The sequence below is a fragment of the Schistocerca cancellata genome, chromosome 2 (genome assembly GCF_023864275.1).
Source record: "Schistocerca cancellata isolate TAMUIC-IGC-003103 chromosome 2, iqSchCanc2.1, whole genome shotgun sequence".
NCBI classification, from domain to species: Eukaryota; Metazoa; Arthropoda; class Insecta; order Orthoptera; family Acrididae; genus Schistocerca; species Schistocerca cancellata.
Genome location: NC_064627.1, coordinates 717,477,613 through 717,501,917, shown reverse-complemented (window position 1 = coordinate 717,501,917; position 24,305 = coordinate 717,477,613). Strand labels below are relative to the sequence as shown.

The 24,305-nt window shown below is 39.3% G+C and overlaps 2 protein-coding genes across 2 annotated transcripts in view; one reads left to right on the top strand and one right to left on the bottom strand.

Annotated features, from left to right (window-relative positions):
• The window catches only part of LOC126162512 (ATP-dependent zinc metalloprotease YME1L-like), a 108,231-nt gene extending 105,016 nt beyond the window's left edge, over positions 1-3,215 (bottom strand). Inside the window, exons 1-2 of the mRNA XM_049919065.1 lie at positions 3,060-3,215; positions 2,802-2,948 (exon numbers count right to left, since the gene is read on the bottom strand). Of these exons, the coding sequence (XP_049775022.1) occupies positions 2,802-2,948; positions 3,060-3,086 (174 nt within the window). The 5' untranslated portion in view covers positions 3,087-3,215. The remainder of the gene's footprint in view (positions 1-2,801; positions 2,949-3,059) is intronic.
• A 347-nt stretch (positions 3,216-3,562) lies between these two features.
• LOC126162511 (actin-like protein 6B) lies at positions 3,563-24,102 on the top strand. Its single transcript, XM_049919064.1, has 4 exons — positions 3,563-4,513; positions 15,448-15,699; positions 21,721-21,918; positions 22,680-24,102. Exons 1-4 carry the CDS (start codon positions 3,854-3,856, stop codon positions 22,893-22,895), a joined length of 1,326 nt encoding a protein of 441 aa, XP_049775021.1. The 5' UTR covers positions 3,563-3,853; the 3' UTR covers positions 22,896-24,102.
• The last annotated feature ends 203 nt before the right edge of the window (positions 24,103-24,305 follow it).

Sequence of the window (24,305 nt, the reverse complement as noted above, 5' to 3'; positions counted from 1 at the left end):
ATTTCCTCTGTCCTTTTGTTAAGCTTTGCTAGGTGGCAGCTCTTGTGTTACCATAGCCTAGTGCATTCTAGTCAGATATTTACAAACTTATTCCTATAGCAAATAGGTTTGCCAATGCCAGAAAGAAATAACTATCTAAAATGCTATCAAAAGATTAATACTAAATGTCAATTATTGACACGTAATAGAGAGACAGACAGACACAGAGATTAAATAGCAAAGTCTCAGCCACTCTGTTCGGTCCCTCTCGATTCTGTGGAAGTTTGTACAGCATCATTAGGCTGAATGGATGAAGCATTGGGGCCCCGCCTGAGCAAAACTCATCCAACTAATTTTCGTGTCTCACTTCGGCAATGGCTGCTTTAATTCAACTATATCCCATTACCCTTGTCTTCCTTTTGTTGGTGTTTATCTTATACCCTCCTTACAAGATACAGTTCAAATCCTTTGCTTTCTCTGACAGTATTACCATGTCACTGGAAAATCTCGAGGCTGTTATTTCTTCTACCAGGACTTTAGTTCCCTTCCCTTTACTTTTTCTTCACTGCTTGTTCACTGTATAGTTTGAATAATATAGGAAATAGGCTACAACCCTATGAAACTCCCTTACGACTACAGCTCCCCTTTCATATCCTTCAATTCTTATTAACTGCAATCTTGTTTCTGCACAAGTTGTAAATAACTTTTACTCCTTGTATTTTATCCTTGCTACTTTCAGTTTCAATGAGTGTATTCTAGTCAACAATGTGTAAAGGTCTCTCTAAACCTACAAATGCTATGACATAGGTTTTTCTTTCCTTAACAAATCTTCTATAAGTCACACCGTGAGTATTGCCTCCTGTGTTCGTACATTTCTCTGGAACCAAAACTGATTTTTCCTAAGGTCAGCTTCTATCAGTTTTCCTGTTCTTCTGTAAATAAATCATGTCAGTATTTTGCAACCATGGCTTATTAAATTGATAGTTTCATAATAGTTAAGCCTGTCATCACCTACTTTCTTTGGAAATGGAATGAGTACATTCTTGTTAAGTGCCTGACAAGGAGACCGGACAGGAATAAGATTTCTGTAACTTTTATATTTGTGATATGTTAAGTTCAGAACTCAAATATCAATTAGTCAAAGCAGTTCACTGCAACTCCCAAAAATTCAAGAAAATTGACACTAAAGTTTTCTAAGAATGCTTAATTCACTAAATGAAAAGCAATTTATGACTAGGCAACATGACTGTGTGTTACAATGATTGCCTGCAGTGCAGGCTGTCTGGGTTCGATACTACACTCTTAATATCAATTGCATCACTTTTTTTAATCTGTAAAAGAAAGCAGATTAATAAGTCTATGTAGATCTGGAGCAGTTCAAACAGACACGCTACCTTTCACTGGTTTTATGGCTTCTGGAAATACCTCTCACTCGCTTCTAATCTAGCAAAGTTCTTTTTTGTCAGTTCATGACACAGCACCAAACTTCACAAGAAAATTAACCTTATCTGCATTTGCTATTCTGTGTAGCAATAAATTATTGCTGGTAAAGTATTTATTTGTACATGGATTGAGGGTAGGCTACATTTCAACATTGTTGAAATCTACCACTGTGGGTTCACTGAACCATGCCTCATCTATTTCAAGTGTTTTATGGTAAACTGACAAAGATAATATGTTAATTAATTGGGTGAATAAATCTCATTTGTCTCAAGCAGGATTAAGTAACAAAAATGCAGTAGTGAAAACAGAACTCTGCTTGCACAAACTGAAACAGTGTTCACTGACTGACTGACTAGTAATCCTTAGACAATAATGGACGAAAACTCAGTGCCAGCCACTGCTCCATTAATGAACTTGTTTGTCTGTTGGTCAGTTAAACAAAAGGTTCCAGTGGCGGGAAATTCTAACTGTTGATATCTACAGATCAGTGTCACCACAATCAAGATTTGAGTTGGGGTCAGGGGTCCAGAACTCCTGCAAGGGGCCTGTAATTGTTTCACAATTCATTTCAAACAAACAAGCCACACAGCATAACTATCTACTGTACTGTATACAAAAATGTTACAAGACACTCTACAGGGTGGTGTTGTATATAACATTAGTGATGGTCAAACACAAATAGTATTGCTCCAGAAACTATTCTGCATATAATGCTACAAACTGACCAATTTCCACACCAACTATTACGGAATATCACTGAAGAGTTTTTCACTAATCTTTAGAACCCAATGCTTCATTACCTTTTTTGTGTTCATGGCCAATCTTTCTTTCCTTCTACCAATTGCACGATACCACTTTGATTTTCGTAACCATGATTCCTTTACATTCATGCCTTGTGACCGCACCAACCATATCATCGCTCTTTACTTTCAAAAGAGAGGAATGTCATTTGCAGACATTACTTCTGGTACCTGTCTCCTTTACGCTCATTTCTGTTCTTAAGTTTCTCTGCATTAAAGCCACTAGTTATTTAGCATACAATACCAGGGGTTATCGAGTACAATGATTACAATATTACTATTCACATATCCATTTTTGGTTATAGTAGATTTGACATCTCAGTGGAAAAAAAAGACACACAGAACGAACAACAGCAAATCACCATGTCATACAATCAATACTTTTGCATTAAGATCAACCTATGGCGATGGCCAAATTTAATTCTCCTTTCCCCACTGATGGTTTACGTGCATGTACTACCATATGAAACAATGTCAAGTTTTAGTGACGGTTATGAGTCAAAGAATGAGACAGCAAATGAACTTCAAATGAGATAACAAATGCATTAAATGGCAGGGAACTAATACTTAGCAGCTTACCTCGTTGAAACTTTCACAACATATTGGTGTATCAATATCATTGTGTTGCTGTATTCCTTTTTGGGCACTTTTCGTTTCGGAGTTCAACGGTCTAATAGTTCTTCTTGGACTAAATGCTGCAGCTACTTGTGATAGATTGCACAAGACCTATCAACATTTGATGCAAGTTGCAAATAATTGTAATAACATAAATATGAAGACACTGAAATCTACAGCTCCTTATTTTACGTACAAAGCACTACCGAATAGTTGCATTACCTGATTCTGTGACTGAAAACTAAACATGAGGCTGCCTTAGAAACTTAATATCAACACTAAAACAATAACTGAGAGAACTAAATATTTATATGACATACAGACATGAATACGATTGCCGTCTCACACTTTGTTTTAGATTACTAGCAGGCAACCAACATCGCAGCACTACGTTATTTGTATTTCACGAAAACATTTTTCTAAGAAATAAATGAGAAAATTTATTCCATTTTATTTATTTACGGATATTGCTAAGAAATTAAATAAAGAGCATTTCCATTTTTAATTTTAAAAATATTATAAAATGGAATCAAAAAAACTGCTTGTTTCCATTTACGGGAGCATATAATTGTAATTGGTTCCCTATCGATACTAACAATTATATTTTCGATTAAAGAGGTATTTTTTAAAAAAATAATTGTTAGAATGATCCATCCATGTGTTGATCACGAAACAACATCTCTTCATCGGGAAAGAGAATGTGGTATTAGAGGCGGGCGTGCGTAGACTGAAGTGTCTGTGTAACGGCTTTGATTTGTGTATTGCGATGCACGATGTTTGTGTTAACCTATCTATTAGTAAACTGAAGGTGTGAAGTGTAGTGCGTTATTGGAAGTGTGTTCTTGAAATGTGGAGAAGTGTTGTCAATATGATGTTGCATTGTGTACTACACAACTAACTTCTAAGACGCGAAAATAGAATCTTACGGAGGTTTATTCACAGAACTACGATAGTCATTCTGCAAAGCGCGCCAAGAGAAAGTTCTCCGATTCCCAGTTTTTATCCCAACAGTCGCCATGAGTTCAGGAATGTTATATGGGGGCGATGAAATAGGAGCATTGGTCTTTGATATTGGTCATTATTCTCTCCGTGTTGGGTACGCACAAGAAGATACACCGAAAGCCGAGATTCCAGCCGCTGTCGGTATAGTGAAAGATGGGAATCAAACAGCATCAGTTAATACAGAACCTATGGAAACAGAAGACAAGAAAGTCGATCCCCAAAACATAACTTCAACAAACAAATATTACATCGATACGAACTACTTACATGTTGTTCGGCCCGGAATGGAAGTTGCTACTTACATGAAAGATTGTATGATCGATGACTGGGATTTATTCGAGCAAGTTCTGGATTATACGTACGCAAAATGCATACAGTCCGAGTCTGAATATCATCCAGTATTAATGTCAGAGGCACCCTGGAACGTGCGAGCAAAACGTGAAAGACTGACGGAATTAATGTTTGAGAAGTATAACGTGCCTGCATTTTTTCTGGTGAAAAATGCAGTGCTAGCTGCATTTGCCAATGGGAGAGCGACGGGCATTGTCATAGACAGTGGAGCAACGCACACCTCTGCTGTTCCAGTGCAAGATGGTTTTGTCTTGACTCAAGCCATTGTAAAATCTCCTCTGGGTGGAGATTATATTAGTATGCAGTGTAAAAATTTTTTGCAGGTATAATCTTTCATATTGTGGGTTTCATTGCTAACTGTAAGACAATGTTGTTAGACAGAAGTGTAACACTAGTGGTACTTTCTGTGTTGTGTTTATTTACTTGTTTCTACCACATTTTTGCATGTGTTGTTGTTGTGGTCTTCAGTCCAGAGACTGGTTTGATGCAGCTCTCCTTATGTTGAGAAATTTCCAGTTTTAAACACTGTGGCTAGTAATAAGAGGCAATAAAAACCTAGAGGATTTGTATTAATGAGTAAACTAAAAAGGTCAATAATTTGTACCCTCAGTTGTGTCACATTCACGTACCACTTTCATCCTTCTATTTATTGAGTATGTGCCGTGTTCCTCTGTTGATCTGGCTAGAGTGTAATGCTGGACCATGCCCCCCCTCCCCCCCCCCCAACTCCAATAATCTTGGTTGTGGTATTAAGCATGAACTGTAACTTGAGACTTCGTACCATAGTGCTTTGCAGATGTTTGTTACCACGTTGCAGCACATATAATGGAAATGTCGTGTGGCTAGGGCCTCCCGTCGGGTAGACCGTTCGCCTGGTGCAGGTCTTTCGATTAGACGCCACTTCAGCGACCTGTGCGTCGATGGTGATGAAATGATGATGATTAGGACAACACAACACCCAGTCCCTGAGCGGAGAAAATTTCCGACCCAGCCGGGAATCGAACCCGGGGCACATTATTAGGTGGTATTGATGGCGCTGCGTGCTTTGTTGAAGAATTGTGCTGTTGCTGTTTTTATCTTTTTGCACTGTTTAACTTCATTACCTTCACAACTGTCCACATTTCCCATTTTCATGGATGCTCAAGACCCAGTTTGTGTTGCCTACACCGTATTTACAGTACATTGAGGCGGACATCTCCCCCCCCCCCCCCCCCCACCACGTCCCTTCAGCAAACACTGTGCGCTCCCTGCACACCACACTGGGGCAGTTGCCAATTTATAGCTTCTGAGTAGTACACAGTGTTGCTATGGTTTATTATGATTATTTATCAACTTATGTATTCTAAGCTGGAGCCATTTTACTTTGTGTATATATAATTGTTTCCAGCAAATTCCTCTGAGATTTTTTTTATTATTATTTTTTTTATTAATAGGACTAAGACTAGGAATTTTTTGGGTAAGGCATTGCACCCTTAAAAGTACTTTATTAGAGCCATTTATGTCGTATTGTTCAGGACGTATAATAAGATGGATATTGCTGTTTGAATTAGGTATCTTGTAGCAGTGTCTCCAATTTTGGTCAACATTATAATCAGGCATACGAGCACTGAAGCAATCAGTATCTTAATTTATGGACTGTAGTATGTAAATGTTTCCACTTTCTTGACTATTTGCTGAAATTAAGATCTTCAGAAGTGTCGTTTGTAAAAGAATTTTTTTGTTCAGATAACATTTCATGTAACTGCTTTGTGTTAGACTTAATATTTGATACTGATATTTTTTTCAGTCATTACATTTGCTTTATAAAGTGTGTGGGTTGTGTTAATAATTTTCTTGTTTAGTTATGGGGACTTTTGACACTGTGTAACATTTTAATTCTATGTTAATGTCATTGCAAGAGAGAAGAGACTGCTCCTTTCAGATTGCAGCAACAGTGTTGCCTATCTTCATATCCCCATCTTACGTACAAACATGGACCAACAACATTGACTCCTCTCGTGTGTATCCATCAATCACTGTTATTTTGACCCAAGTATAATGGTACATTGAACGTATACTGTACTGGGGAATGTGAACTCCACCAATGGAATTTCAGAGATTGCTTGGCATATTTCCTGAGTTTTGATATATGGGACATCTCTGGTGACACATTACAGAGTAATAATGTAATTATGATTTATTACGTTAGTCACCAAAAGTACCTTTTGTAACTTAATGTGAAAACTCCTTCATAACAGTGAAGCAATCTTTACTGTAACAATGTCACAAAATTGTGTAACATATGACAAAGAATAATGTAACATCCCTCAGGTGCAAAAATACTTTAGAGTGGTTGCCATTGCCTCAAGGACAGCTCACATTCAGTGAACCTGCACGCAAGTTGTGTGTGGCGATCTGTTCATCATTAACTCTACCACTGTTAATGTACAACTAACACTGCTGCAGAAAGTAACCAGAGACAGAACTGAGCAATACTGAAAGCAAACTTGAGGGCGAAGAGTAAAGCCTCACAGTTGTCAACAGCATGTACTGTGGGTGAAGGGAACAATTTTGTTTCCAAACAAGAAACCAACACATTCTATTGACATTTTCACTGGTGTGCAGTATTTTCAGTGCATAAAGATAAAAAGCAAAATGGAGGTAATAATTCAAGCTAAATTCAATTACTCCACTGTGAGCCACTAAAGATCATGGGTTCCTCATAAGAAAACATTCCATGAACAAGTTCTGAAATTTTGTTGGTGGAGTTCTGGTTCACATTGTGCAAAGAAGGGCAGCATGAATGGTCACAAGTTTGCTTGACTCACACAAGAGCATAATGAACATGCTGCAAATTCTGACTTGGTAGATACTTAATACAGACATCAATTAGCCACAAAAGCCTACACAGGGCCTACACTTCAACACCAGTAGTAGGTGGTTAATCTAGGAAGGTACTACATTCCTTTATGTTTCACTCACCTATGGACTGCAAAGACAAGATCAGACTAATTACAACATGCACAGAGGCATTAATGGAGCTTCTTCATATGCAAATGGAATGGTTAGAAACCATAATAGTTGTTACAATTGAAAGTACACTCTGACGTGTACGTCACAGTGGTTTGGAAAATTGATGTAGATAGCATTCACTGCACATAGGTACTTACCAGCAAGACCTGTGGATATGAACCCTATAAATAGGAGTAGTTTCATCAGTGTGATTTGGATTTGGCATTGTGTACTCTCCTGGGCCAATTCTTCGTCTCAGAATAGCACTCCGCATTCAGCATCCTGAATTTTTTGTTGTGTATGTACCAATCTCAGTTCTCCTCTATAATGGCTGCCCTCTATAGCTCCCTCTGGTGCCACGGTAGTTATTTCCTGTCATCCCATTATGTATTCTAGTTAGTATTTTCCACATATTCTTGTTTACATCCATTCTGCAGAGAATCTCTTTACTTCTTAGCCTATCAATCCACTTACATCTCAGCATAATTCTGTAAAAGCACATCTCATATGCCTTGATTCCCTTCTTTTCGTATTTTCCCATAGTCTATGATTCACTTCCATAAAATGCTGTGCTCCAAATGTCTATTCTCTGAAATTTATTCCCCAAATGGAGGCTTATGTTTGATACAAACAGACTTCTTTGACAAGATGTGCTCTCTTTGTTTGTCCTAGTATATGTCTTGTGACCTGTTTGCTTCATCCATCGTGCCTTATTTTGCATGCATTGTTGCAGAATTACTTTACCCTGTCTTCTAAGTGGTCCTCATACTGATGCTATGCTTGTAGCTATCTCATTTCTGCAACTCTCCATTAATTTTGTCATTCATTGGTTTACTCACAATCTACATTTTGTGTCCAATGGACTGTTAATCCCATTCAACAAATATTCTCCTTTACTTTTGTCATTCTTCAGTTTACTCATAATCCAAACTCTGTACTCAGTGGACTGATAATCCCATTCAGCAAGTACAGTAACTTTACCTTCATAGAGAATACATTTGCAATCAGTAGATTGTGTAATTGATATCCTTTTGCCTTTAATTTTAATTCCACTCGTGCACCTTTTTATTTCCTTCAGTGCTTCTAGAATATACAGGTTTAAAAGCAAAGGAAAAGGCTGTATCCGTGTGTTACACCCTCTTTAATTTGAGTACTGTATATTATCAAACGCCTTTTGTAGGACAACAAACCCTCTCAATTTGTTGTTGTATATATTCAGTATTACATGTCTTTCTCTATAGTTTATCCCTTTTTTGTCATATTTTCAAATCTTGTGCACTAATTTAAATTGTTGACATGTTATTCAGGTCGACAAACCTGATTAAGGTTTGTTGATTTTTCTGGCCCCTATTGTCAAGTGCAAAGTCAGAAATCCGTCTCTGGTTCTTTTGTCTTTAATAAAACTAAACTGGTTATTAGCTAACATATTCACGTTTCTTTTCCATTTTCTGTATATAATTCTGGTTAGCAGTATGGATTGTATTGTCTGCCGCTCGTGGTCTCGCGGTAGCGTTCTCGCTTCCCGAGCACGGGGTCCCGGGTTCGATTCCCGGCGGGGTCAGGGATTTTCACCTGCCTCGAGATGACTGGGTGTTTGTGTTGTCCTCATCATTTCATCATCATCCAGGAAAGTGGCGAAATTGGACTGAGCAAAGATTGGATAATTGTACGGGCGCTGATAACCACGCAGTTGAGCGCCCCACAAACCAAACATCATCATCAGTATGGATTGTAGAATTTTCAGGATGACTGGGCAGTCATTCTTACATTTATCTATCACGGCTGTCTTCAGATTTATGTGGATGATATTCTTCTAAAGGTCCAAAATCACATCTCCAGTCTCATAGCTTCCACACAGTAATTTCAGTAATCATTTGGTTGCCTCTATCCCAATTAAACCGTTTGGTGACATTGATATCACTCGTTACACACACAAACAGACACAAATAACAAGAAAAATATTTTCTCACCAGTGTAGGTAGAACAAACTCCACGCTACTTAACAATCATGACAGAGCATAATTACTAACATAACCCAAAAATGCATTTAAAAGATGCAATGCTAATTTTTATGTACTAGAAACATTTGATTATGCATATAAAAACACATGCCATACATACTTCTGTAGGAAAGGCGTGGTGAAATGTAAATACACTCCTGGAAATGGAAAAAAGAACACATTGACACCGGTGTGTCAGACCCACCATACTTGCTCCGGACACTGCGAGAGGGCTGTACAAGCAATGATCACACGCACGGCACAGTGGACACACCAGGAACCGCGGTGTTGGCCGTCGAATGGCGCTAGCTGCGCAGCATTTGTGCACCGCCGCCGTCAGTGTCAGCCAGTTTGCCATGGCATACGGAGCTCCATCGCAGTCTTTTAACACTGGTAGCATGCCGCGACAGCGTGGACGTGAACCGTATGTGCAGTTGACGGACTTTGAGCGAGGGCGTATAGTGGGCATGCGGGAGGCCGGGTGGACGTACTGCCGAATTGCTCAACACGTGGGGCGTGAGGTCTCCACAGTACATCGATGTTGTCGCCAGTGGTCGGCGGAAGGTGCACGTGCCCGTCGACCTGGGACCGGACCGCAGCGACGCACGGATGCACGCCAAGACCGTAGGATCCTACGCAGTGCCGTAGGGGACCGCACCGCCACTTCCCAGCAAATTAGGGACATTGTTACTCCTGGGGTATCGGCGAGGACCATTTGCAACCGTCTCCATGAAGCTGGGCTACGGTCCCGCACACCGTTAGGCCGTCTTCCGCTCACGCCCCAACATCGTGCTGCCCGCCTCCAGTGGTGTCGCGACAGGCGTGAATGGAGGGACGAATGGAGACATGTCGTCTTCAGCGATGAGAGGCGCTTCTGCCTTGGTGCCAATGATGGTCGTATGCGTGTTTGGCGCCGTGCAGGTGAGCGCCACAATCAGGACTGCATACGACCGAGGCACACAGGGCCAACACCCGGCATCATGGTGTGGGGAGCGATGTCCTACACTGGCCGTACACCACTGGTGATCGTCGAGGGGACACTGAATAGTGCACGGTACATCCAAACCGTCATCGAACCCATCGTTCTACCTTTCCTAGACCGGCAAGGGAACTTGCTGTTCCAACAGGACAATGCACGTCCGCATGTATCCCGTGCCACCCAACGTGCTCTAGAAGGTGTAAGTCAACTACCCTGGCCAGCAAGATCTCTGGATCTGTCCCCCATTGAGCATGTTTGGGACTGGATGAAGCGTCGTCTCACGTGGTCTGCACGTCCAGCACGAACGCTGGTCCAACTGAGGCGCCAGGTGGAAATGGCATGGCAAGCCGTTCCACAGGACTACATCCAGCATCTCTACGATCGTCTCCATGGGAGAATAGCAGCCTGCATTGCTGCGAAAGGTGGATATACACTGTACTAGTGCCGACATTGTGCATGCTCTGTTGCCTGTGTCTATGTGCCTGTGGTTCTGTCAGTGTGATCATGTGATGTATCTGACCCCAGGAATGTGTCAATAAAGTTTCCCCTTCCTGGGGCAATGAATTCACGGTGTTCTTATTTCAATTTCCAGGAGTGTACTTCAGGAGTAAAGCAGACTACCCGCAAAAAGCAGAAGCATTGAGTCATTGACAGGCACACACAAAAAAAGAAAGAAAACTTGATACCTTTCAGAGTAATACCGTCACAATTTAGAGTACAAATACACACTGAAAATCCAGGCTGGCTGTTTTGCTACCACTGAAAGAATTTCTGGTCTTACTGACCAACATTTCTTGCCAACTGCTTGAAACCTAATCTCTCAACATCAAAGATACTAAGTACTTCATTCACGGACTCTCGTCCTTTACTTTCTGGGTGCCTACGTGTGTCTGTTGATGCCATCTCCATGTACACCAGCATCTTCATGCACACGGCCTTGCCACTATCGAAAACTATTACTCCCAATGTTCTTCAGCCTCTAAACACACTATCTCATTTCTTATATGCATTATCAGCTACATCCTGACACACATTTACTTTTCCTTGAAGGGATGTATACAAACAAATCCATGGCCCAGCCATGGGCACCCACATGGCACCCTCCTATGTCCTGGATACTGACTTCCACTTCTCTGACTGCTCCATCCACACCTCTGTCCACACTAAACCTAATAACCACCAACAGTACTTGCCTTTTGACAGCTGCTGTCCCTTCAACATAAAAGAAATCCCTCCCATACAGCCTGGCCGCCTGTAGATGACATATCTGCAGTGACAAGAACACCCTTTCCCAGTATGCTGAAGCTCTCATGAAGGCCTTCACAGATGGGCACTACCCCAGATGCCTAGTCTGCAGTCAGATTTCCCCTGCCATATCCTCATACACTTTCAATCCTCCCACCATCCACTAGAGTCAGCTACAAATAATTTCCCTCCTGGTCACACAATATCATCTTGGACTGGAACGACTGAACCATTTCCTTCGTCAGAGCTTCGATTATCCGTTATCATACCCTGAAATGAGGGACATCCTACCGACCTTGTACTTTCTGTCTCTTCATCTTGTTTTTCTGACATCAGTGCCTATATATCTGAACTTATCTGTTGACTTGGGTTTTATGTTGATTCTGATGAGAATAATCCCATCACTGAACTGTTCACAATGACTCATTCCTTACCCTACTTCCCCATTAATCTATGTGTATATCTGTACTCCTCAGGCCACCTGGAAGTGTGCTTCCCACCCCTTCCCCCTTTCTTGTTCCATTCGCAAATGGTATATAAGATTATGATTGTCAGTAAACCTCTGTATAAGCTCTAATTTCTCAAATTTTCTTGTTGTGGTCATTTCATCAGACATATTTGTCTGGCTATTACCAGAACATACTGTCACTAAATTTCAGTAGTAAACCTTTCTTTGATGCACGATACCTACCTTGTAGTTTGTCACTGGAGTTTGGACATCTCCTTAATGCTCTTACACCTACTAAATGAGCCTGTGACAAAATCCACTTCTCTTCATTAGATCTTGTTTATCTTTCTTCTATTAACCCAACTTGGTAAAGGTCCCAGACTCATGTGCAATACTCAAGAATTTGTCTAACTTCTTTCATTGAATTATGTTTCCATAAGATCCTTCCCAAGAATCTCAGCCAGGCATTTGCTATTCCTATTGCCTGTATGTGGTCCTTCCATTCGAGGTCACAAAGGGGTGGTTACTACTAGATACTTTATGGTGGTTACTATTTCCAGCAATGTGTCATCAATAGTATAATTATACAATAGTGGAGTTCTCCTGTGTATTTGAAATATGTTAGGCTTATTTATTCAGGGCCAACTGCCAGTCCTTGCCCTATTCATTGATCCTCATAATACATGAGTATAAAACATGCTGTATAATTCTACAACAGATCGATATCAGTGATTTAGACTTATAATTATTTGCATCTTTCCTAAGACCCTTCTTGAAAACAGGAATGACAGCGCCTTACTTCCAGTTGCTGGATACCTTTCTAAATCAACATCCATACTCTACGAGCCACCTGACGGTGTGTGGCGGAGGGTACCTTGAGTACGTCTATCGGTTCTCCCTTCTGTTCCAGTCTCATATTGTTCATGGAAAGAAATAGTGTCGCTGTGCCTCTGTGTGGGCTCTAATCTCTCTGATTTTATCCTTATGGTCTCTTCGTGAGATATAATAGGAGGGAGCAATATACTGCTTGACTCCTTGGTAAAGGTATGTTCTCAAAACTTCAACAAAAGCCCATACCGAGCTACTGAGCGTCTCTCTTGCAGAGTCTTCCACTCAAGTTTATTTATCATCTCTGTAACACTTTCGCAATTACTAAATGATCCTGCAACAAAGAGCACTGCTCTCCGTTGGATCTTCTCTCTCTCTTCTATCAACTATCTGGTACGGATCCCACACCAGTGAGCAGTATTCAAGCAGTGGGCAAACAAGTGTACTGTAACCTACTTCCTTTGTTTTCGGACTGCATTTCCTTAGGATTCTTCCAATGAACCTCAGTCTGGCATCTGCTTGACTGACAATTTTATATGGTCATTCCATTTTAAATAACTCCAAATTTCTACTCCCGGATAATTTATGGAATTAAGTGCTTCCAGTTGCTGACCTGCTATATTGTAGCTAAATGATAAAGGATCTTTCTTTCTATGTATTCACAGCACATTACACTTGTCTACATTGAGATTCAATTGTCATTCCCTGCACCATGCGTCAATTCGTTGCACATGCTCCTGCATTTCAGTACAATTTTCCATTGTTACAACCACTCTGTATACTACAGCATCATCCTCAAAAAGCCTCAGTGAACTTCCGATGTTATCCACAAGGTCATTTATATATATTGTGAATAGCAACGGTCCTATGACACTCCACTGCAGCACACCTGAAATCACTCTTACTTCAGAAGACTTCTCTCCATTGAGAATGACATGCTGCATTTTTTTATCTAGGAACTCTTCAATCCAATCACAATTTGGTGTGATAGTCCATATGCTCTTACTTTGTTCATTAAATAACTGTGGGGAACAGTATCAAACGCCTTGCAGAAGTCAAGAAACACAGCACCTACCTGGGACCCTGTGTCTATGGCTCTCCTCTGAGTCTCATGGACGAATAGCACGAGGTGGGTTTCACATGATAGTCTTCTTCGAAATCCATGCTGATTCCTACAGAGTAGATTTCTAGTCCCCAGAAAAGTCATTATACTCAAACATAATATGTGTTCCAAAATTCTACAAGTGATAGACATCAGAGATATAGTTCTATAGTTCTGCACATCTGTTCGATGTCCCTTCTTGAAAACGGGGATTACCTGTGCCCTTTTCCAATCTTTTGGAATGCTACACTCTTCTAGAGACCTACGATACACCGCTGCAAGAAGGGGGGGCAAGTTCCTTCTCGTACTCTGTGTAAAATCGAACTGGTATCCCATCAGGTCCAGCGGCCTTTTCTCTTTTGCTACAGTGCCCTATGATAAACTAGGGGGATCAAGTTCTTTCACATAATTTCTGTAGAATCTTACAGATACCAGTATCTCATCTGGCTCAGAATATTCCACTGCTAAGCAACTGTAGCTGCTTCTGCGTTCAGTGGTCATATATTTCACCATATGCCATTTCAGCGTTCTTGTGATGATTGAAAGGAGGGACTGCATTACGATCTTGTGTTGTGAAACAATTTCAGAAGACCAAATTGATAATGAATCTTACTCCCAATGTATCATTTTTATATACTATACATACATTCCAGCCTTTGTATTATCCTTCTCAGATTTTCTACCTCCCTTGTCACATCAGACTTTTAACAATCCACACCTTGACTTTTGGAATGTTGCAGGCTTGTTGTTGTTGTTGTGTTTTTTTTCAACGCCACCTCTGTCTTGGCACTCTCTCCTTTAGATCATAACAGGGAACTAATCTGGACTCTTTTTGTATGTGAGGCCAACATTAGATCACTATTTTTCTGTTACCGACCACATTTCCTCTGCAAAACATATTACATTCTAGTGCATCAGTTTCCATTGCCTTTTGCATGCTTATGCCGTTGATCGTTGCTGATTATTCCACCTTTTGTTTCCTGCCTGAAGGCAAGCAGCTTCCTTGAACCTCTCACTCCTCCACCTTTTGACAAGGCCTTTACCATAATGTGAATGACTCCTTGTACCAGAAGTCTTCACCTGCTACAGATATTCTTTTCTGTTTGAAATTGTATCAGTGGTTGGGATTAGTGAACCCAGAATATAAGAACTTTTTATTAGTAGCCAAAGACACTGCCATTAAACCACAGTAAACATTGATTTTTTTGTCGGTGTTGTTATGTCACACAGCTTGTGCCAAACCATCATCCAAGAGCTCTGTACAGCTCCTTTGCTGGAATGGGATTGGCAGACAATAGAGCTATTGATCCACTTTATGGATTGTATAACACGTTGCTTCAGAGTATGTATGGAAGCTAGTGGTAACCATCTTCTCATTCACAAAAGTTATCTTATGAAGACATTCCAGTTTTGTTACTTTTTCAAATAGCCTATGTGTGTCTTTCACTTCAAAGCATTTCTGATTACATATTTTGGACAATGTTTTAATGTAACTCTCTTATAATCTGACTTGCAGTCGTAGATATATAGCTACATATTTTCTGCAATTGTTGCAACATTATTTCAACTTTTATAACTATAACTGTAAATTTTAATTGATGTGTGTATTCCTAAGGTTCTAAACTGAGTTATTTCACATATTATATTTATCAATTTTCTTACAGGAAAGTGGCATAGAAATTGTCCCTCCATATATGATTGGCTCCAAAGAGGTTGTCAAAGAAAGGGAGAAGGCACGCTGGGTAAAAAAACGAAACCTACCAGAAGTAACACCTTCATGGCATAATTACATGACAAAGAAAGTTGTCCAGGATTTTCAAGCTAGTGTATTGCAAGTGTCGGAAACTCCATATGATGAGAAAACTGTATCTTCTATACCGGCTGTTCACTATGAGTTCCCAGATGGGTACCATCAGGTAAGAAAAAATATTTATAATATTTGAAAGTTGTTAGTAGTGTTGCCAATTCTCTGGAGGTACTGCCTTAAATTTATTTTAAATTAATACTTTGGTTTTGATATATCATTCCTATAATCTTCAAATGCTGCTGTGCTCTCTGATGCTTATTAATTAGCACACAAACTTTGTACCATTGCTCTCTTCATGATGGATAGTTCAACTTTCTGGCAAATCAAAACTATGTGCCTAACCGGGACTTGAAACTGAGACCTTAATCTTTCAGAGGCTATTGTTCTACTGACAGCTATCCAATCAGAATTTGTAACTCGCCCTCTCGGCCTTACTTATGCTAGTAACTCTTCTCCTACCATCCAAAAGTCAATCTCATGCTTACTTCTCAGAGCTAACAATACTGGAAGAAAGGAAGTTCGGAACATAGGAGAAGGGGTACCGGCGGAAGTAAAGCTGTATGAGCAATCTGTGAGCCTTGCTTGCATAGCTTACAGAGTAGAGCATTTGCCCTTGAGCGGTAAAGGTCCCAGGTTCGAGTCCCAGTTTGGCACACAGTATTGATGTACTAGAAAGTTTCAAATCAGTGCACACACCACTGTGGGGTTAAAATTCATATTGAATTATAAAGCATTGTCTGTGGCTGTGGAATGTGTCAAAAAATATCAAATGTGTGCTGTAGCAACGATGTAGCACTTCTATAGATTATGTTGTCAAGTCACCAAAATTAATAAGTGGCATATATAATTTGTTAAGGGCATGTACTGTGCTTACACCAAGTAAGATAAACTGGGTTACTTTATTCATCATCGTGTTAACCACTAAATATGAAACACTATCTTAAACTGATTTACTACACACTTTTCCATTGGGAAGCTGTTAACACCCCACACCAGCTTGGAGCAAATGCCGGGTTCCCAGGTTCGATTCCCGGCGGGGTCAGGAATTTTCTCTGCCTCTTGATGACTGGGTGTTGTGTGACGTCCTTAGGTTAGTTAGGTGTAAGTAGTTCTAAGTTCTAGAGGACTGATGACCATAGATGTTAAGTCCCATAGTGCTCAGAGCCATTTGAACCATTTTTTTGGAGCAAATGCAGAACAGGAGATTTCTGTGAACTGTAAGCAGCTTAACTGTACTGGCAAATATTGTCACACCAGTTACCTTAGGGAAATGCTGTCCGGGAATGGGTATTAGAATTATGTTCAGTCAGTTTGTATGTCTTAGGGGTCATCCAATAGTTTGACAATGATAAACTTGCCCTGAAGTTTCGTCATTTGCGGGACAGGTAGGCTAGTCAGACCGTGTGGCAGATTAACAACCCTGGGCTAGCACACGAACCAGTCAGAGTATGGTTATTAGGCAGTTTACCACATTCATTTAGGCAAATGCTGAGCTGATTCCCAGATTTATTGTCTGAGAATGCAATAGAAAAATAATTAAAATACAGTAGCACACAAAACATAGTTTAGATAATGACTAAGGAATGGTACTCACAACTTACCTCCCTGTGGTTACATTGACAAAAATAAATAACAAGACAAAATTTGCCGAAACCTGCAAAAGCGGGCCCCATAATAGGTGGGACAGATGCTAGGGAAAAGAGAGAACACTTGATCTACATCTACACTCCGCAAACTGCTGTGAGGTACATGGCAGAGGGTACGTCCCATTGGTCCATTAACTTACGGAGTGCTGGAAAAATGATTGAATGCCTCTGTGCATCCAGTAATTATTCTAATCTTATCTTCACAATCCCTATGTGAGAGATATGTAGGGAGTTGTAGTATATTCCTAGAGTAATCATTTAAAGCCGGTTCTTGAAACTTTGTTAACAGACTTTTTCGGGATAGTTTACATCTCGTCTACTAGTGTCTTCCAGTTCTGTGACACTTCCATGGATTGTGACCGTTCGTGCTGCCCTTCTGTGTATATATTGAATATCCCCTGTTAGGTATTGGCTCCACACACTTGAGCAATATTCTAGGATGGGGAGCAATATTCTAGGAAGGGTTGTGCGGATTTGTAAGCAGTCTCCTTTGTAGATTGAATGCACGTACCCAGTATTCTTCCAAGAGACCGGGTCTACCACCTGCTTTACCCACAACTAAACCTATGTGATCATTCCATTTCATATCCCTGCGAAGTGCTACATCCAGGTATTTGTATGAGTTGGCCAATTCCAAATGTAACTCAATGACATTACAGTCATATGACCATTTTTTTTTTTAATTTTTTTTCTGAAGTGCAAATTTTACATTTCTGAACATTTAAAGCAAGTTGCCAATCTCTGCACCTGATTGAAATCTTGTCAAGATCTGACTGAATATTTGTGCTGCTTCTTTCCAAATGTATTTGATTATAGGTAACTGCATCCTCTGCAAAAAGCCTGATTTTACTATTAATATTGTCTGGAACTCATCAGTAAACAACATGAATAGTAAGGATCCCAACACACACCTGAAGTTACTCCTACAGCTGGCAATGAGTCTCCAGCCAAGATAACATGCTGGATCCTCTCTACCAGAAAGTCCTCAATCCAGTCAGAAATTTCACTTGATATCCTGTATGATCATAATTTTGACAATAAGCATAGGTGTGGTACTGCATCAAATGTTTTTTTTAGAAATCAAGAAATATAGCACGTACCTGATTGCCGTGATCCAAAGTTTTCACTATGTCATGAGAAAAGTGCGAGTTGGGTATCACATGATTGATGTTTTCGAAATCTATGCTTGTTGGCATTGAGGCCATTCTGTTCAAGCTATCTGTTATGTTTGAGCTCAAAACATGTTCTAAGATTCTACAACAAATCAATGTCAGGGATATGAACGGTAGTTTTGTGGATCACTTCTATTACCCTTCATGTAGATGGGTGTGACCTGTGCCTTTTTCTAAGAACTTGGCATAGATTTTTGTTTGAGAAACTATGATAGATTATAGTTAGAAGAGGGCCTAACTAAGCCACAAATTCAGTTTAAAATTTAACAAGGATTCCGTAGGACTCCGGAGCTTTGTTCAATTTTAATGATTTCAGCTGTTTCTCAACGTCACTGACACTGATACTTACGACATTCATCTTTTCAGTGGTATGAGGATTTAATTGGCCCAATTCTTCTGGATTTTGCTTTGTAAAGGAACATTTGAAAACAAAATTAAACATTTCAGCTTTTGCTTTGCTATTCTCAATTTCAGTTCCTGTCTCATTCACTAGGATCTGGACACTAACTTTGGTGCCACTAACAGCCGATACATATGCCCAGAATTTCCTTGGGTTCTGTGAAAGATCACTTGACAATATTCTGCTATGATGTCATTGAAGTCATCGTGCATTGCTCTCGTGACGGCCAAATGCATTTCATTCAGCATATCTTTATCTACAGCCTTTTACACTTTATTTTACATTTATTATGCAGTAATCTCGGTTTCTTTACAAGTTTCTTTACCAAGACTGTATACCATGGAGGTTCCCTTCCATTGTGAAATGTCTTACTGGGTACATCTCTATCCAGTGCCTGATCAACTACTCTTTTAAACATAAGCCAGAGTTCCTCCATATGCTCCTTTCCTGTGCTAAAAGTTTCAAGTTCCTCATTGAGATATGACACTACTGATTTTTTTATCTAGTTTGCAGAAAAAATATATCTTTCTGCTTGTTTTAGTTGTCCTTCATACTTTGATAATCATTGGTGCCACAACAGTGTCATGATCACTGATACCAGTTTTGATATGAAAAATCTCAGAGAGGTCAGGTCGACTTGTTGCATTTAGGTCCAATATACTTACATGATGAGTGAGGTGCCTAACCATCTGTTCTAGGTAGCTTTCAGAGAATGTATTTAGTCAAGTTTCGCAGCATGTCTTTGCCTACCACTAACAAAACTGTAATTTTGCCAATTCATTATTGGATGATTAAAGTCTCCACCAATGATTACAGTACGGGAAATTATGTATAAGTGAACTGAAGTTTTCTCTGAAGTTTTCAATTACTTCAGGAGATGAGTCTGGTGGGTGATAGAAGGATCCAATTATCATTTTGTGCCCATCCCTGATACTGAGTGTTGCCCAAACAATCTCACATGCAGCATCAGTTTCTACCTCTGTGGATTTAATGGCCATATAACTGTGCTTCTAAAGACTGTGAAGGGGCCATACAATTTTATTTATTATTGTTTGCAGCAACATGTTGTAATTATTGATAATATGGAACATGGTTGCTCTCACCTCCCTCCATATGTAACTAGACCTGGGCCCTGCAGGCTTCTGTATTGCTGTGTTGCTCTCTCTCTCTCTCTCTCTCTCTCTCTCTCTCTCTCTCTCTCTAAAACTAATTCCCCCTCTCCCTTCCCCTCCCCCCTCCCTGCCTGCCTCCCTCCCTCCCTCCCTTCCTTCCTCCTTGCATTGGATGAATTTTGACATATCCATAGCAGTGGGCATGAAACTTAAGTCATCCGAGGCAGAACTTGAACAGTGATTACCTTGTGAAAACGGCTACAAAAACAAATCAAAAAGTATACATGTTCTGTATATCAGATAGAGAGGAAATGATATCTCTCAAACAGGAGCTAAAAGTACTTTATTCAGATGGTGAACATATAGAAGAGATATGCACAAGTTCTGTATCTTCATCTGCATTTATATTCTGTGAGCTACTGTAAAATGCATTTACATATTAGCGATTGTCTTTTCTTTTCAATATGTATATTGGGCAAGGGAAAAATTACTGTCGGTACACATAATAGTGCCTCTTATCTTATTCTCATAGTCCCTACATGAGAGCTACATTGGAGACAGCATAATGATTCTCCATTTTTCCCTACATAAGAGCTACATTGGAGGCAGCATAATGATTCTCCAGTTTTTCTTCCCCCCTCTTCCAAATACAGCCTTTCTAAATTTACCCAGCAGCATTTTGTGACAATTATGTCATCTTTTTTCCAAGGATTACCATTTAAGTTCACCAAGCATTTCCGTACACTTTCATGTAGGCCGACCAATCTGTTACAATCCTAGCAGTGAGTTTCTGAATTTTGTTGTTTTGTCTATGCTACAAGCACTGGAACAATACTGTACAATTGGTCACAGTCGTGTCTTGTACGCAATTCTCGTATCTGAGTCTTTGATTTGCTATCAGTAATACTGGTTTTACATGATGGTGCCATTTAATATTGTTTCTTGCCATTTAATATTGCTTCTTAGTATTGCTACAAAATATGTATATAAAATGATACACTCAAAATTGTTCACCATGAATCTCTTAATTGGACACTATCAGGTTCTTTCTCTCTGTAATAAACATTGTCTTCCATTTATCTGTGTTTAAAGAGAGCTTCCATTCGTTACACCAAGTGGAAATTTTGGCCAAGGTTTTCTGGAATTTCTTATGATCATCCACCAGTTACACATTTCTGTACACAACAGCATCATTGCTTTTAAATGTTTATGTATCAACAATATTAGGAAAAGAACAGATTGCTATTCACCATAAAAATGACCCGTTGAGTTGCAGACAGGCACAACCAAAAGGCTTGTAACACATTATAGCTTTCAGCCTATCTTCTTCCGCAAAGAAAATACACATACATTCTCACAAGCAAGCACACCTCATGCACATGTGATCGCTACCAGCGGTAGTTCCAATTGAGAGTGTAATCTGTATTTCCAATACAAATACGTATGTTGTCAAAAATTTTCATAATCTCTCCAAGTAAATAGACAATCAAGCTCTAGAAAAATATGTGTCCTGTAGAAGACTTAAGGGTGGTAGAGAACCCCTTAGTATACAAACAGCATCCGGAAGCTACTTGAATCCTATTGTCAAGTAAGTACAAAGAAAGGTATAAAACAACTGACAGGGAGATGTTAATTGACCATGTTTCACTGCCGCCAGAAGGGCAATTTGTGAAGCCTTCAATAACTACCATAGTAAAATATTACTAAAAAAAAACTTCCAGCCCATAGTAGGATAAAGTTGATAGGTAGCCTACATACCATATGATTATAATGTGCTGTGCTTTCATGTATCATTTTCAGGATTTTGGTGGAGAAAGATTTCGCATCCCAGAAGCATTGTTTGATCCAAGTGTGGTACAAACTAGGGGTGGCTTGGTTGGCCACACCATGTTAGGAGTTGCCCACATTGTTACGACAAGCATGGGAATGTGTGATGTCGATGTAAGGCCTGCATTATATGGAAGCGTGGTTGTAACTGGTGGAAATTCGCTTCTGCAGGTAGAGTATTTTATGTGTAAAGATCATGTTGTTCCTTTATTACATATTTATGCGCTATATAAAGTATTTAATGTTAAAAATGTTTTGTTAATCTTTCTTTCAGTTCACTCTTTTTGTCTTTAGCTAAGATTGCAGGCAATGTTAGTGAACAAGCATGGTTTCATAAAAAGAATACTGTTGAATGGAGGGAGCCAGTCATGTTGCAACTTTGTTATTGAAACATGGAGCTATGAATTGATTATTAGTAAAGTTCAGTGCAAGTAGTATTGTCAGACTGCAAATGATGTAACTATTTGAGGAAATAATGACCCAACATTGAGTGGCTATCATCTATGTTTCATTACTTTAATAAGAAAATTGTGCCTTATTTATTGATAAGTTATATTAATTTTGATTACACCATGTAATGTAATTTTTGCTGCTTGTTCCTAGATTTCAGATTTGTAGATTCTGTTGCCCTCTTATGTTTTATATGTAAAACAGAGGGTGGTTAGTTTATTTCCCACTGTCTTATGTCACATAAATCTTAAAATAGCGGGTGAGTAATTCATCGGAATGCTGAAATCATTCCACGTCAAATGTGCATCAAAGCTTTCTCAAGATCACTGGGTGGGGATGTGCATTCACAAGCATGTGTGAGCACACCTGTGGACCTTGTGTGTGAATTATATTTGTGGAAGTATGATAATTTTCTAGTCATAGAAATGAAATAGTGTGATAAAAGTTCTTCGTGTATTCTGACACTGAAATTCTTCCTACAGGGTTTCTCAGAAAGACTGAACCGTGATCTTTCACTTCGCATTCCTTCTAGCATGCGCCTAAAAATGATCACAGCAAGTGGTACTGCTGAACGGCGTTTTGGAGCTTGGATTGGAGGCTCAATTCTTGCTTCTATTGGTACATTCCAGCAGATGTGGATGTCAGCACAGGAATATGAAGAAGGTGGCAAAGGGCAGGTGGAACGGAAATGCCCGTAGACTTTTTCACTGTAGCCTATATTGTATAACATGAGGAGTACAAATAATTTACAAGTGTGCCTGCATTCTTGTATGTGAAAACATTTCATTTCATTTATGCTTGTCCTTGTACATGCTTAAACCTTTATGTTACTCACTTAACGAGATTTGATGATTTCCAAGTATTAAAAGCTTAAATCAGTTAAACTGTGTGGCATTGGAAGCCAACTGGATATACTGTATAACAACTTTTACATATTATCTCTCAAATGATGTAGTGGGAGAAGTTTATGATTTCAGCTTAGCGACTATTGGTAATGCAATAGAATCACTTTCTGTTAAATACAGTGATAGTATGTTGAACAGAAAATGGGCAGCCACCTAATCCATGAAATGCAGATGAAACAGAATATTTTGAGATTGTTTACGTGTGATACTTTATCATTGCAGTGAGTTCTAAAATGGTTTATTATGATGAAATAATTTAATATCTGGCTCCTTATTAGATGTGCGAATGTACTTTGTGAAGCTTGCCATCAGACATGTAGGTTCACTCACATGTTGCCAGTTTTGGTATCATTGTTCATAAGTGTATTACTGAAGTGTCCCAAAGTGGTTTTCTGAGATGTTTCCCATATTGCATAACACAATTTTCAAAGTTAGCAGTAATTTTTAAGCATATTTATTCCAGTTTTCTGGCTAGCAATTGGATCCATTGTGGTTGAGCTAATAAATTTTTTACTACCACCCCTTTTAATGACACTGCTCATATTTCTTGTTGTTCCTTATGGTGGTCATTTCTTCAACATTGTACTTATTTTTTGTAACCTCATTTGTTATTCCTTGTTTATTTCAGCACACATCTTCCACCTGATACAAAAATTACACAAGATCACTTGTTACTTTTATGACAAGAATTGTTATCCTGCTAGCATTCTTGCCCCAGTAACATTTTAGTTACTACCACCACTGTTTTTCTGTGTGTTCATAACATTCTAGTACTATAATTATCTTAGGAAACACATATAGATATGTATTGAAGATTTAGACCATGTTCCCATTGTAAATACAAACACAAGTATAACTCACCTTATTATTGACTTCCTACCTGACATTGTTTTTTCTTTGTTTCCTTCATGCTATCAACAGCTGTTAGATTTATACCTGGTTTTCATTGAAATCTAACAAAATTAAACCCCTAAAAATATTTTTGCAACACTGTTGGCATCAGCTCATAAACCATGGACAAAAAGAAACATTTGCTAGGAAATAGAGAAGAAGATTAAATTCTGAGTTGTTAAACATTCCATTTTATACCAGTAGCATTTCTATATCTCTGCCTCTCTCTGTACGTTCGTCTTCGCTCTGTTAGTTTTAGGTAACTTTAATAGTGAGTGCCTTTATTAGTTTTGCATATTATTTTCTCATGAG